We start from the raw sequence: 14,986 nt of genomic DNA on the forward strand, positions 1-14,986 counted from the left end.
TGCGGCTCTTTACGGGCTGCTTCTTAACGATGAGTACGTATGTACAGTATGTACTCAGATGCATTGCGGCTCTTTAAATACTGAATTTTGTACCGAATTGGAAAGAAATGGCTCTTCTTATTATTTTGGTTGCCGACCCCTGCACTAGGGAGACAAAGGCGTCCGGGCGTGGTGCTGGCCACCCACCCCTTCGTGTACCGTGCTGGTCTTCATAGGTGCTCGCTAACAGCACTTGCCCCAACAGCCTGTTAAGTCTATACGGGGGATCTTTGTCTTTTTGTCAGCCTGTATAGGGTGCAGACGCTGTCCCACGTTACGGCAAGTGTGGAACGGCAGGACCCGTGTGCAATTTAACAAGATATAACCTCGGGATTGTATCACCGAACGTAATTGCGGACCAACCGACGATACCAATCTGATGGAGACTTTGCGATGGACAAAACAAACGTCTTTTCCAGAACTTCGGCAACCACCAAACGACCATAGCATCGTTCATCCCCGCTTGAGGCATCACTCATCCGCTCCTACAGTGCCTCAACCGTATCAAAGGGGGGTGCGTTTCTAGACGTCGATCATCTGATATCCGTGTCTGACAAATGGTTGCTCGCACCCTCCCTGCCCGCCACAACTTTGATAAAGCAATTCAGCTCGGAACTAAAATTGTTTACGTTCGATGGTAACCAGGTGACCAGGTCGGAATATAACCGGATAGGAATATAAAGCTTTCGTTACCGGGCAGGGGGCCCATTGAGATGGGTTTGACTCTCCTGCACGTGAAACCTGGGTAAAAAATAAAAATACACCATAAGAGTGACGACTAACCGCTGCGTGAAGCAAACGCCTTTCGACGGAATTGCTACAGAACCGGTACATAGAATATACCTGTACGTGTGCACTATGTTGAACTTCTTTCGTAGCCATACCTGTCAACCCCTTATCAGTGCCCCAACTTATTACAGACCAATTCAGACACTTATTGGTCACCCCGTGCCCGTTATACATCTCAACGTTCATCCTACAAAGTAGCATCACAAGGGAGAAACGCAACCAAATGAACAAAACACATTTTTTTACTCAATTTACATGTACAAGAACACGGGTAAACCATATGGGTTGACAGGTATGCGTAGGTGGGGGTATGTACGCGTTTTCTTTTTTAACTTCTTTCGCACCACCGTGAGTAGGCAGCCGTGCTGATCAGAGGCGTGAAGTAATGGGCGAGGTCAAACCAGAGGGAACTGCTTCGTTATCCAGTAAAGCGTGACCTTAGTGCGACTGTGTGCAGAGTCAACATTTCATTAAGGCTTGTCCACACATCCAGGCCGTGGTCGTCGTCGTCGTTATTGTTGGGTCTGCGACCTGACAACCTCTGCATTCCAACTGCAACTTGCTCACACCAAACTTCATACCCACTACTCATACTCTTTGGTTCTTTCGGTAAAGTCACGTAGTTAGAAATAAAATAAAATAAAAATAAATCACGACGTTTCGAGCGCGCAACACAAGCGATCATCATCAGGTGGGAAAACCACAAAACAAATTTCTTGCTGTGGTTTTCCCACCTGATGAAGATTGCTTGTGTTGCAATCAAGACGTCGTGATTTATTTTATTTCTACCTATGTGACTTTACCAAAAGAACCAAAGAGTATGGATTCCTACAGTCACGAAAGCTTCAAATCAAGATTCATACCCACTCATTATGTTTTTTTTTTACTTTTCAACCTCCGTGTACGGAAACGAGCCTTGATGCGAACAAAACCCGAGGTCCTAGTTAGGCCACTTCACTGATTGGCGCGGTTGACCACGTACGTACGTACGTACAAAAGCGTCGTCCGTCGAGGAGGAGGTGCAGAACCCCGGAGGTTCTGAGTGCAACCTTCATCAGCACTCGCTGTGACTGCAGCTGCTCCCTCGCCTGGTAAGGGGCACGTGAACATATCGAGCGTATCGATTCCTCTGAAGACCGTGGATGCTGGCCACGCAGGAGAGGGCGGGTCACGTGACGTGTCCCGACATTCAGAACTTTATTTGCGGTCACTGGGAGATGTCGCTGCTTGAGTTGAAGTTTACACTTTTTTTTATGAAACATGTAAAAAAAGCGAAACTCTTTAGCTCCCGAGATCAATGTTGTCCAGCAAGAACAATCCGGCCCGGTTTCGATGTGCTGGGCCTCGTCGTCAGTCGGGCTTGTCAAACAAATGCTGCTGGGTTACCAGTTGCCATATTTGGTAAGAGCGCTGCACCTAAAAGTTTGGACCCTTTTGAATGCAAAAAGTAAATATATATATTTTGTACAAACTCATGATGCGTTTGTTTGTGGAGCATTATGAGTGAAAACTAAGAAATTAGTTAAACTACTTTTTTTGTCTGAAAAGTTACGACAATATTTGTTCTTACATAAGCCTATTGGCTTTCCAGACCATTGTATTCACATGCGGAGAGACGCAGAACAGAGTTCTGCTTGTGTAGGGGTGTACCCATAATGCACCACAGCACGTAATGTGTTTGATATTTACAACGGGTTTATAACTGACAAAATAAACAGTATGCCTCCTTCGCATAAATCTCTCTATCCACGTGGAAAAAAATAAAGGTGTTTCTAACACGGACCCATCAGCCGCACAGCATTCTGGGAGTGATTCCTTTTAGCGGCTTTGATATCAATACAAGCAAACCTCTGGACCAGTTTTGACAGTCCGTGTCTCATCGGCCCTGATGTTCAGTCAGGCTTCCTTGAATCAATGCTGGTAATCTTCCAATCTTACTGGCAGGGATCCTCTCTTTACTAAAACAATTTTTTTTATTTCACCAGGTAAGGCCCACTGAGCTATGTGGTTCTTTTTCAGAAGTGACCTGGCCACAAATAATAGCCCAATGAAGTTGTCCATCATGTGAAAATGTATTGCAGCCAAATACTCTTAAATGCGTGATTCTTCATGTGGAGGGAGAAACCGGAGGACCCCGAGAAAAGTCCACATGACCACAGGGAGAGAGACATGCAAACTCCAAATGTACAGCAGGCGTCAGGGTCGGGATCGTTTCCACGACCTCCTGCATAGCAGGCGAGGTAGTCAACATATCGCCACCACGAGATGTTACGCTACGGGGGTCCTTATTTCGACATGCAAACCTCTACAATGCATAACTCGCCGTCATCGCTAGCTTCTTTCTGGCGAATATATGAACAGGTTCATAACTGAGATTTGTACTTTTTTTTCGTTCGTATCCCTTGCAAAGGAGAAGTCATCTCTCAAATGCACTCCATCCTGGCTGTTTAAAAGGAAGCTCGTGCCAACAACCTGGGCGATATTTCCCAAAACGACAACGACGGCGGCGAACAGTTTTCCCGGAACGCTCACGGTGAAAGTCCTCGTTTTAAATTTCGATTTAAAACTTTCGTGACTGCAGGGATTCATCTTCTTGGTTCTTTCGGTAAAGTCACGTAGAAGGGAAGAAGGGAAGTAATAAAATAATATTATATTATTTTATTATATTATTTTATTATATTTTATTATATTATTTAATTTTATTATGTTTTATTTTTATTACTTCCCTTCTACGTGACTTTACCGAAAGAACCAAGAAGAAGAAGTCCTCGTTTTGGACAAACGGCAGTCGAATCGCGTGGCGGGGGGGGGGCGGGCCTCCCGACTCCACCCCCCCCCCCGCACTTTATTGAGCGTTTTGATCTTTTACATACTTAACCTGAGCCCGGCACAGGCGCGATGACGAGGCGGTTGATCTCCTTAATGTTTAATGCTGTGGCCGGGGGTCCCTTCCCCGCTCATCGTGCGGCCCTCGGTTAACGAGGCCTCAAGGCAGCGAAACAATTGGGTTTTCGGGAAAATTTTTGTTCAAATATTATTTTCAAAATATTTCTACCGAGGCGGTGCGGCAGGCCCCGTTACATCAACTTTAAGCCGAACCGGTTATCAAAAGCATGGGACGGGGGGGGAATATAGAAAGATGGGGAATGGGCTCATTGCCCCAAACCATTACAGGGGAGGTTCCACCGAAAGGGGAAAGGGTGATTTGTCGGAAAGATTATTTGAAAAAATAGTTTTATACTCGGGCTATGGCAGAGTGGTAAGACAGCAGCGCTGTGAACCCAACGGTCGGAATCAAGTTGCCAAAACATGGCTCGCATCCTATTAGGAAGCTACTGGAGCTTTTCACTTTTAAAATCTCGATTGGAAACTCATTTCTTTACAACTGCTTTTTATTTGTTGTCGTCGTCCCCTCCCCGCACCTCCGATTAGCACGGTTGGCTACGTACGGTGCGATAGAAGTTCAGCGTGCATACATACATGCACGGATTTGTGAATCGAGCAGTAACCCTGGGCTTACTTTCTTGCTCGGAGGACAGAGCAGTTGTCGTTCATGTCCGCGTGCAAACCATTCGAGGATGCAAGTGAAGTCTTGAACACTCAGCAAGCTTCAGCACGATCTCCCCCTCCCACCACCCACCCAACGTGGCAAGCTTCTGCCGCATGAGAGAACGCGATGCTGCCGTTGGACGTATACAGCAGTCGTCTGTACGGTGACGGATCCGTGGCGAAGAGGCTCCGTTTAAAGTGAGAAGCTCCCGGCCCGACCGACGGTTAACGCCGCGGCTGAGTGGTTGACCTGTGTGTGGGCGTCGATCGATGGTGTCTCAACGTGTAACGCCGCATTAAGCGGACGTCTGAGTAATCTGGCTTTTAATTACTGGTAACAGATAGTGGGCGTCGCGGTGGAGAGATGTTAACTACCTCGCCTGCTATGCAGGAGGTCGTGGAATCGATCCCGACCCTGACGCCTGCTGTATATTTGGGAGTTTGTGTGCCTCTCTCCCTCTGGCCGCGTGGATTTTTCTCCGGGTTCTCCGGTTTTTCCCTCCACATTTAGTATCAACGTGCGTTTGGTGTATTTAGCTGCGATACATATCCACGTGATATGCTACTTCGTTGAGCTATCATTTGTGGCCAGGAAGCGTCTACAAAATAAGTTCATATCTCAGTGGGCTTTGCCTGGTAGGATGGGGATGGTTTATTTTTTTGGTATGTTTTTGGGTGATTTGTTTACTTTTCTTGCACTACTGTCGTGCTTTGGTAACGTTCTTACCCGCCGCTACCGGACATCTGTGACAAAGAGCTTTATAGCTCATCGGATTCCTCCAGCATGAATAAATATTTTTTTTATCTGGCTTGGGTGTCTTGGGTGACTTGCAAAGCCTACGAAGTCATTGTGCCGAGGCCCACGTCAATATTGCCTCGAGGCAATATTTGGTGAGGAGATGGCGCTTCCCTGCGGGTCACACCACTCCGCAATGTGTGCACAGGGCACTGCGAGAACGACGCTCGCAGTGGGAACTGGAAAGGCAGCGGCACGGCGGTTACGGTGAGCGTTGGGTATCCGCTCTACTGATGCGTCGCAACAATGGAACAAAAACCGGTCCACAGTTTGCCTCCGTTTCACTGCTGCTGCCCTGTCAGTCCGGGTCACGTTTGCTCAAATTTATGTTGACGGTGACCTTACGGGCAAAGGGACCACAATGCAGTTCTTCAGGAACCGCTGATGTTTTTGATATGTTCTTGTTCGCTGTTTGAAACTCGCAGCAATTTCTGCCTATTCCGTTTAACTTCTTGCTGGGGGGTTGTGCGGGGGGGGGGGGGGGGGGGGGTTTGGGGTCGTCACTTCACGAGCGTTCGATATTCAGCTCCCCGCACGGAAATTTCTTCGTGGGCGAAGCACTCGTGGGTCACCTCACGTCACAGCGCGTCCTTGACGTGGCATGCAGAGTGACGTGGGGATGCAGAGACAGCGGAGTGTCCGTTCAAACCACTCTCGCACGACAGCGCATGCACCTTGCGCGTCAGAAAATGGGTCTCAAGTGGGAGATAGTTTGTACGAGACACTTTGACAGTAGTTGGGCACGGCGGGGCGTGACATTTAAAAAGGCCGCAAGTTTGACACTTCCTTAACGGCTGTTAATTGGATCTGCTGGCGGTGTGTGTGTACTATTGCACGCGCCCCCTGTTGGGGTTTCACATAATGCGGTAAAGCTTCAACATTATTAACCTTGGCATGCTTCCATAGGAGAGGGGTCTTCTTGTACGCTTCAGATTACATTAACCTTCTGTTGACTAGATGGGCCAAGGATCTACACCGGCACCGTTTCGGCATTCGACACGCGGCTTTGGTCGAAGGAATGAATTCAGTGAGCCCTAGCTACGCGTTCGTGTTTGCGTTCGAACTTGACCCGTGGTCTCTGAGAATCGCGGTGTTCGGGTGACACGATGCCTCCAACTGTTCGTGCGGGCTCTTCTCTGTTTCAGGGGCAACGCGGGAGATCGGCTCGGCGTTTACCCGGATGTGCATGAGGCACAAAAGCATCGAATTCAAGCTTCGCCAGTTCTCCGTGTAAGTTTTACATTTTTTTATTTTTTTGACAGCGCCATTGTCGGCACATATTTTATGTCAGGTTTTTTTTTTTGCCAGTATCAAAGTATTAAACATAAGAATAGGTTTTACCCTTGTTAGCAATGAAAACAGGAGATGTTGAGATGTTCAAAAACAAAAAGAAACCTTTTGCAAGGCATCAAGTCTGCATTAGCCGCACGTACTTGTGGTGAACATGCAAACAAACATGCTCTGATAATATATGGCATTGTCTGTGAAACTGATTGTCCTACTCCAGAGACAGCCTTCGTTATGGCCTCGTCTCACCAGTGTCAGACCAGAGGTGTACAGTACAAAGACAATGCCACTATCAGAGCATTCATAGCTCGGAGTGAGCAGCTATATCATGGGATACCTTTTTTGGCAGTATCATTGTATGAAAAATAAGAATAGGTTTTACCCTTTCTGCAAAAGGTATCTGTTCGGTGTTTGAACACCTTAAGATCTGTTTTATTGCCATAAAGGGTAAAACCTATTCTTTTTTTCATATCGGGACATATTGATCACATTGCTTACCTGATTATGAAAGCCTTTGTGGAAATGTCCATTTTAAGCGATGTTATCAGAGCATGTCTGTTTGCATGTGTTGTCACAAGCATGTGTTGTCACAAGCATGTGTGGTTAATGCAGACTTAATGCCTTGCTATAGGTATATCTATTCTGGTGTGTGTACATCTTAACACCCCCTGTTATATTGTCAGAGAGGGCACAGCCTTTTCCAATTTTTTTCATCATTTTGATGCTGGCAAAAAAGATCCCGTAGGTATGAATTGATGTTTCGTTAATACAGCGCCATTCATGCAAAATAAATAAATCACAAATCACTTATTATGCACGTGAGCATTTCCACATGCCAAAAACAATCACCGCTGTTCAAGACGAAATAGAATGAGGGTGAAGAGATGGCACCGAGTCGTTGGTCGACGGTTTGACGAACGACCGACGGGGTGGAGGCGAGGCCTCAGTCGTCAATCAAACATCGACGGTGCCCCCCGTCAACCCGCCTTCTGGGGAGGGAGGGCACCTCCAGCTGATGGGGGGCCACATGGTACAAGGAGACCCCGTCGCTCGCAGAGCGAGAAGTCTCATCGTTCCGGATTCACCGAGTTAACATTATTTTAGAATGAGCACTCTTACAGTCGTGTGCTACAGCACGACAGCAGTGATCGGAAGTGGGACCTCTCTTATGCTATGAATAATAATCATAATGTTTAGTTTCTACACAGCGGAATTTACGTTTGAATGTAAGTGCATGAATTGAGGAGTGCAGTCGGTTATATTGGCCAAGGTATAATTAGATATCATCGGTGTTGTGTAATTGTAGGATCCATCCAATGTCAACTTGTTCAATAATCATGATAAAAAACCAGTTCAAATGTACATCGAGCACAATGCCAAACGAACGACTCCACTCCGCCAAGGGAGAGGATGGACATCAGCTGACCTCAGGCCCGTGTTTTGGTGCTGTGAAGCAATCGTCGAAATCAGAATGTTTATTTGTACTGGAGGAGGAATGCGATGAGCTATGAAGCTCTTTTTGTCACAGATGTCCATTAGGGCCACGGAGTTCAGAACTTTACAACGACAAACGATATGAAAACACGATTGGAGTGCAAAGTATAGGAGAAGTAAGCAAATCACACGAAAAAATACAAGCCAAACTTTTTTCAACTATATCGGAAGGTGCACTCAGATGATTATAGACTATAAACTATTTAAAATTCACCAAGTAAGGCCCACAGAGCTATTATTAACTTCTTAGGAGCGACCTGTCTATCACAAACGATAGCGTGACGAAAGTGGCTTAACGTGCCCTTGGCAGCACATGGAGCTGCTACCGAAACAATCGGCTCGATTTCTCATTCTCACGGTCATTATTTGAGCTTTTTCCTTCATTTAACCAGATATTTAAAAACAATTTAAAACACCCCCTTCTTTTTTATCTCGACTTGGAGCATGACAAAAAAAAACAACAACGAGTCATTCGCCACCTGGGAGACATGGCTCATGCATACGCTGAGAATTTGGCTGGAGCGCTTGCGGCTTTTAGGGCAGTGGAGCGGCGACGCGTTGGGTCATGTGCCACGGTCCGAGACACGCGGCTCGCAGAGTTCCATTCGCGGTCGCAGCTAACATCATCAACCACCCCTCTGGGCCCTCGCCTGTTCACTAATCCGCACTGACCAGCGTGGTGAAGTATGGTCAAGCAGACTTCGACGATCCGGAGACGGTGTGAGGCGACTTTCATCCCAGCAGTGGATCGACACAAAGGACTGTACTTTCTTTTCTTATTTTTTCTTGCAGCTTTTGGCAGCTTCAGGCATTGAGGCTGAACACAGAGGCCTTAGTGTGAGGCTTTTATGAAGCTGAGTTAATGGTGGCGATGGGGGATTGGGGCTCCTCCTGCATCTTTTCAGTGGTGTTATTAGGAAGAGAGAGAATGCAAGGAGAGTAGACGGATGCTGGTAAGTGCACCATTATGCAGCTCAAAAACACACATAAATGTCCAACAATAAGCGTGCCGTTTTTTTTAACCTTTTTAGCCAACCGAGAAACGAAGGGAGCTGCCACACAAACCACTGGACTTGCGATCCAGAGGGTCTCTGGTTCGGTTCCATTTCCTTCCAAGGAAATTGGGCCATTTTTTTGAACCCCCCCTGCCTCTGTACCGCTAGCAGTATATAATAATGCTCTACCACAGTTCGTTTAGGTAGATTAATCAGCAGTCACTGACACAATCGTAGTTGTTTTCTTTATTGGAGTGGAAGGCAAAGGCATTTGTGTTACTCGTGTACTGACATTCTGTGATGAACCGCGGGCGCAGCCTGTCCATCCGGACTGCTCGACACAGACGTGTTTGAATAAAATTTCAAATCGTGATGCGTCGCCACCGCCGCATGGTGCTTGCTCGCTCTCGGAGAGAGGGACGACTCAGAGGCGCGAGGAGGGACCACGGACGAATGGGAAAGGCAGACGGTCAAGCCAAGCTCTGCACTCCCCCTTCGTATGAAGATGTCTTCGGCCGATGAATGAGTGTATAATGTGGGAGTAAACGGAAGCAACGGAAGAAGAGCGACGCGTGCGAGGGGGCAACGCTCTATCCCGTAGAGACGGAACAGGTGGGAGCCCACGTTTGCCGTACCGCCTTTTCCCGGCGAGCTGAGGGTTGTGGCACCTCGACGTCCACGGGGAGGGAGTTTTGCAACGTGTGTGTGCGGTGATCCACCAACCCTCGTTGCTGCGTAGCCATCCCCACTGCCCAGTTCACGATTGCCGGTCAACGCTAAAAGCTGCACCTCTCGATTAACCCAGCCGTGTGCACCTTCTCTCTTCAGGGCATTGCTCGACAGTCTGATCAACCCCTTGCAAGAACGACTTGAGGACTGGAAAAAGTCCACCAATCAGCTGGACAAAGATCATGCGAAAGGTGCCAGAGAGAGAGATATTATCGACGGTTTATATTGATCAGAGTTTGATCACCAGCGTGCTGTGTGTGTGAGCTGTCGATTTTAACGAACGTGAACGCGTTGACTGAGCGAGATTTAAATGTAAACATTTTGCACGTATATATTTGAAATAACTGTGTACAGTGTGTCTTGAACTCTAATTATAAATTTGAAGCTTTCGTGACTGCAAGGATTCATACTCTTAGTTTTTTCGGTTAAGTCACGTAGATAAAAAAATGAATTTTAAATTAATAACAATAAAATAATAAAAAATCACGACGTTTCTGAGGCAACATAAGTCTCCGTCATCAGGTGGGACCGTCACAGCCAGATTTGCTGCATCAAGTGAGGCAGGGATTCAAGATGCAACCTCTTAAATACAAGTTAAGGGGGAGGAGAGGGGGGGGGGAAGCTTATCAGAATGTGGTAGCCAATGAATGGAACGTATCAGGAGGGGGGGGGGGCGGGGCTAAAAGAGAGCACGGGGTGCACGTGTACGTGGACATGCTCTTGAATTCTCTACTTGGCGGGGCACGGTTTGAATATTTGGCCACTCCGTGGGCCTAGCTGTGGCTTGATCCTCGCTCGCTCAGAATCAACGGCAGCGTTGTGCGTCGCGTGGCGAGGCGAACGGGTCCGATTGAACGTTCTCACTAATTTCGTATCTCCCCCCGCGGTAGATTTCAAGAGGGTGAGACAAGAAATTAAAAAGAAGTCCCTCGACACCATGAAGTTACAAAAGAAAGTGAAGAAAGGTAAGCGGTCGTAAGCGGTTGACGCCGTGCGCTCACGCGTGCTCCCGTAGTTATTCTTAAACGCCCTTGGCAGGCAGGCGGGCGAGCTCGTGGTTTGTGTTCTAGGCCTCACACATTGCAGATCAAACAAATGCAAGAAATGGTGTACGTACGTACGCACGCACGGTGAATTTCTTTCACGCCGTACGTAGCCGGCCGCACGAGTCGAAAACCGATCGAGGATGTTGAAAGTCAACACATTCGCCAGAAACCGCTGCCTTAACGTAGCACGATATAAATCAGTACCATTGGGGCCGTCCATATATGACGTCATGCACCTGGGGGGGGGGGGGGTCAGACATTTGTGACGGTGTGTGACGAGGGGGGGGGGGGTCAAAAATCGTCCAAAATTGCGTGATGTCATTTATGGACAGCCCCATTGCCAGAAACGTCAACCTTATATATTTTTTTGTTTGTTTATTGTGCACCACTGCCTCCGCAGCAGTATCGGGATACATTTTTCGGGTGTGTATATATTTAAAAAGAATGTTGAATAAAAATGCCGTAATATGTTTTTATTGGGTCCACCACGCGACTTCCGTTTCGTCCCCCTGGGCTGAACCACAGCCGCTTCCCTCGGCTGTTGCGTTGAGCAGCTGGAGAGGAAGTCGCCTGCAGCTGCCGTGGCCCTGCAGCCGCACACCTCGGCCGCGTTTCCCCCGGACTCTCCTCCGTGGGTTCGGTAGCTTTGATAATGAGAGAGAGAGAGAGAAAACAAAAAGCGGGGGCACTGGGGGGGAGGAGGGGGAGCGCTTTAAAGTGACTGTTGCTTTCTAAGAAGACTTGAAAGCAGAAAAGGGAGACGCTCCAGGTGGGGGGTTGTCTTGGGGGGCGGGTGGGGGAGGGAGTTCCAGAGGGTGTGGGGGGCGTAGGGGCTCAAAAGAGTGGCCACCAACCCATAACATCGCACGGGCTCGCGTAGACACCCATAGGCTCGCGTAGACACCCATAGGCTCTCGTAGAGACCCTTAGATCCACATAGAGACCCATATACTCACATACTGACCCATAGGCTCGCATAGAGACCTATAGGCTCGCATAGAGACTCATAGACTTGCATAGAGACCCATAGGCTCGCATAGAGACCCATATACTCACATACTGACCCATTGGCTCGCATACACACCCATAGGCTCGCATAGAGACCCATAGGATCGCGTAGAGACCCTTAGATCCGCATAGAGACCCATATACTCACATACTGACCCATAGGATCGCATACACACCCATAGGCTCGCATAGAGACACATAGGATCGCGTAGAGACCCTTAGATCCGCATAGAGACCCATATACTCACATACTGACCCATAGGATCGCATAGAGACCTATAGGCTCGCATAGAGACCCATAGACTCTCATCGCTTGAGAGAGCGGCCACCGATGTTGGGCCAGCGGATTTTTGGGAGCAAAGGTGGAGAGTGGCCTCTTGCGGGGTTTTTTACGGAGCGTTAAAACACCGCGTGGCGAGCGTCGTTCGTCGCTGAACACATCTATCCCCGGGGCTACACGAAGCCATTTTATGTTGGGCCACGAGAGATCGTGCCGTGCGTTATCATTTCGAAAGAGCCACGTAACGGCATAGAAAGTGAAATAATCCGGCTGCAAAAGGTCCCCACGCGTCACGCGAGTGTCGGGCGGGGACTTACGTCAAGCCAGCAGTGGACATTCCGTGTGATTTTAAAGCGAGGACCGGGATACCAATTGAGGAACCCCCACTTTGGTTTGCCTCAATGGTGCAAATGTTATCCATCCCCCAAAGGGACGAGCGGATTGACCCCTCCCCCCTCGCCGTATGATTGGATATATTTTGTTTTGTGTAATTTTATTGGCCCAGGAAAGTCCTAACCGTGGTTACTTTGGGATGCCTCGAGTTTGGCTTTTTTTGCTGGTTATTTCTAAGTGTGCGATTTAGATTTTATAAACATGGACAACACGATGGTCGATTCTTGGTTAAACGATGACACGGGCTTGTTTGAAATCTTCATCATCATTGTACACGAAGGACTTTTTCTGTATACGTTTATTTATCCAGCCAATCTGGCCTCACATTTGTCCCAACTGTCCGTGTGAAATTAATGCATAATACAGCTCGTCTTATCCGACGCTGAAAATTGGGTTGCTGGATAATGTCAGTGCCACCTGCCGACCATGCACCAATGCTGCCTCTACCACGCAGGTGAAATTCCGTGGAGTTTAACCCTTTCCCATACCGGTTTCGTTCCCACGACATGACGTACACGCGTGTAGGTGCACACGCGTGTACGTCATCGGAATGGAATTGTAAGAATAAAATCAAATTAATCTATCGGAGACGAGGCTCACAACACGGCCGCGCGGGGAGGGCGCGTGGCACAGTTTGGCGCCGGCTGACGTAGAGTTGCGGCGGTCGTTACGCTGCGGTTCTTTGCGGTTCTCTGCGGTGAGTAGGACGCCTTTAAAAAACAACGGCGCTACTACGCCTCTCTAAATTAATATAAACGCTGAACCGCTTGCGCTTTCCGACATTCAGCGGTGAACGGGAAACCCACCCTGCAACGGAATCCGTAGAAGGGATTTTAAAGGGTTGGTTTTATTTTTGGCCTTAAATTCCAGGTTTTTTTGCTGACCTCGCGCCAACCAGCTAAGCATTTTTCGAATTTTGTAGCCCCTCGAGCTTCCTTGCTGGTGCGCTGACAGTGAATGGACACCGGCTCTTTATCACTGGTGCTGCTGCTGCCGGCTGACTTGGGGATGTTGGCGAGCATCTGTAGGGATTATTAACACCTGCTGGTTCTGGAAAGGCAAAGCCCTAGTGGCCAGCTGCGAGGAAAAACACGAGATCCCATTGGGCCAGAAACGTTCGCAGAACTTTGCCAGCTGCCTGCGGTTGATAACCTGCAGTATTCGTGGGATTAAAGTTACTACCTTCTTAAAAAAAAAAATTAAGCTGCCAAAACATGTTTGATGTTTGTGCTCGCAAACTGCTGAAGTGGGAGCCGGAGTAAGCCTCTTAACGCGGTTGCTCAAATTTTTACCTCAGGTCACCTCAAACATGTGGAGCGGCAGCGCGCGCCGATTTGCACAACTTGCCGCAAAAGCCCGGCGGGACCGGAGTTTAATTCCCTAGCCACAGCTGACATCAGTGGCGAGTTGCTATGTGAAACCGGTCCTGGCCTGAACCACCCTCACTCCACCCACCCCCTCCTTAACCAATCGCGCTGACCAGCGTGGTGAAGTATGGTCAAACAACGCCCATGACGGACATCGCACGGGGAGCCCTTCCATCCAACAGTGGGTTTACAAATGACTCTACATTATTACTATTAAATTACTTTATTCAATCACAGATTTAAAACAAATGAAGGAGCATTTTGTGCGACCATAATACCCACAAGGATGCTGATTGTTTGCGGCTGGTAACTGTGCAATTGAATTGAGGGACGACTGTTGCGTTGTTGTCTTGGTGTGGTCCGGGACTGTTGTTGTTGTTTTGCTGCCTTGCCCCCAAGCTTGCTATTTGGCGTTGGTAAAATCGGCAGCAGTCGATGGACAATTTGTGCTCGTGTGCGCTTCGTATTTATGTTTTCATTTTTAGTGACTCTGTAGCACCTTTTCTTTATTTTTGCACTCCTATCGGTTTTTGTTGTTGTTGTTGCTGTTGTCACTCACTGAACCCCCCTCCCCGTGCCCCCTACTGGACAGCATCTGTTCTCACAGGAGACGGCGGGGAGATGGAACAGATGCAGAGTGTGGGGGATGCTAAACCTAAACTAAAACTCTTTTACAATTTCTTAACAGGTAATGCCCACTGAGCTGCTTTACAGCTATTTTTCAGAAGCGACCTGGTCATCTCCCAATGATAGCTCAACGAAGTGGCGTATCGCGTGGGAATTTACAGCAGGCGAATACTCTGAACGCACGGTCATTCTAAACGGGGAGGGAAAAACTGGAGGGCCCGGAGAAAAATAACAGGAAGAGAGAGAGAGAACACGCAAACTTCAAATATACAACAGGCGTCATCAGGGTCTGGATCGAACCCACGACCTCCTGCATACCAGGCGAGGTAGTCAACATCTCCTAGCCACCGTGATGATGATGATGATGAGATACGCAGACTCCAAATATACAGCAGCAGCAGGCATCATCAGCGGTCGGGATCGAACCCACGACCTCCTGCATACCAGGCGAGGTAGTTAACATCTCTGATTGAGATTTAGTCGTGGCAATTCAACTCCTCGTCGTTTTGTACCCGTCTAGTTTGTGACGTTTACCGTCCGTTGATAGGACGTCTCCTCCACCGTGGGCCTGAAACGCAACGTCCTCG

At 48.2% G+C, this 14,986-nt stretch overlaps 1 protein-coding gene across 5 annotated transcripts in view; it reads left to right on the forward strand.

The window, feature by feature from the left end:
• The window catches only part of LOC133355997 (protein MTSS 2-like), an 87,443-nt gene that overhangs the window by 47,110 nt on the left and 25,347 nt on the right, over positions 1-14,986 (forward strand). For all 5 annotated transcript variants that reach the window (XM_061573467.1, XM_061573468.1, XM_061573465.1 and 2 more), the window contains exons 4-6: positions 6,319-6,403; positions 9,778-9,869; positions 10,569-10,643. In XM_061573467.1, coding sequence (XP_061429451.1) covers positions 6,319-6,403; positions 9,778-9,869; positions 10,569-10,643 — 252 coding nt within the window. The remainder of the gene's footprint in view (positions 1-6,318; positions 6,404-9,777; positions 9,870-10,568; positions 10,644-14,986) is intronic.

This window comes from Lethenteron reissneri, chromosome 52, assembly GCF_015708825.2.
Source record: "Lethenteron reissneri isolate LAM-NWPU_2019-01 chromosome 52, ASM1570882v1, whole genome shotgun sequence".
NCBI lineage: Eukaryota > Metazoa > Chordata > Hyperoartia > Petromyzontiformes > Petromyzontidae > Lethenteron > Lethenteron reissneri.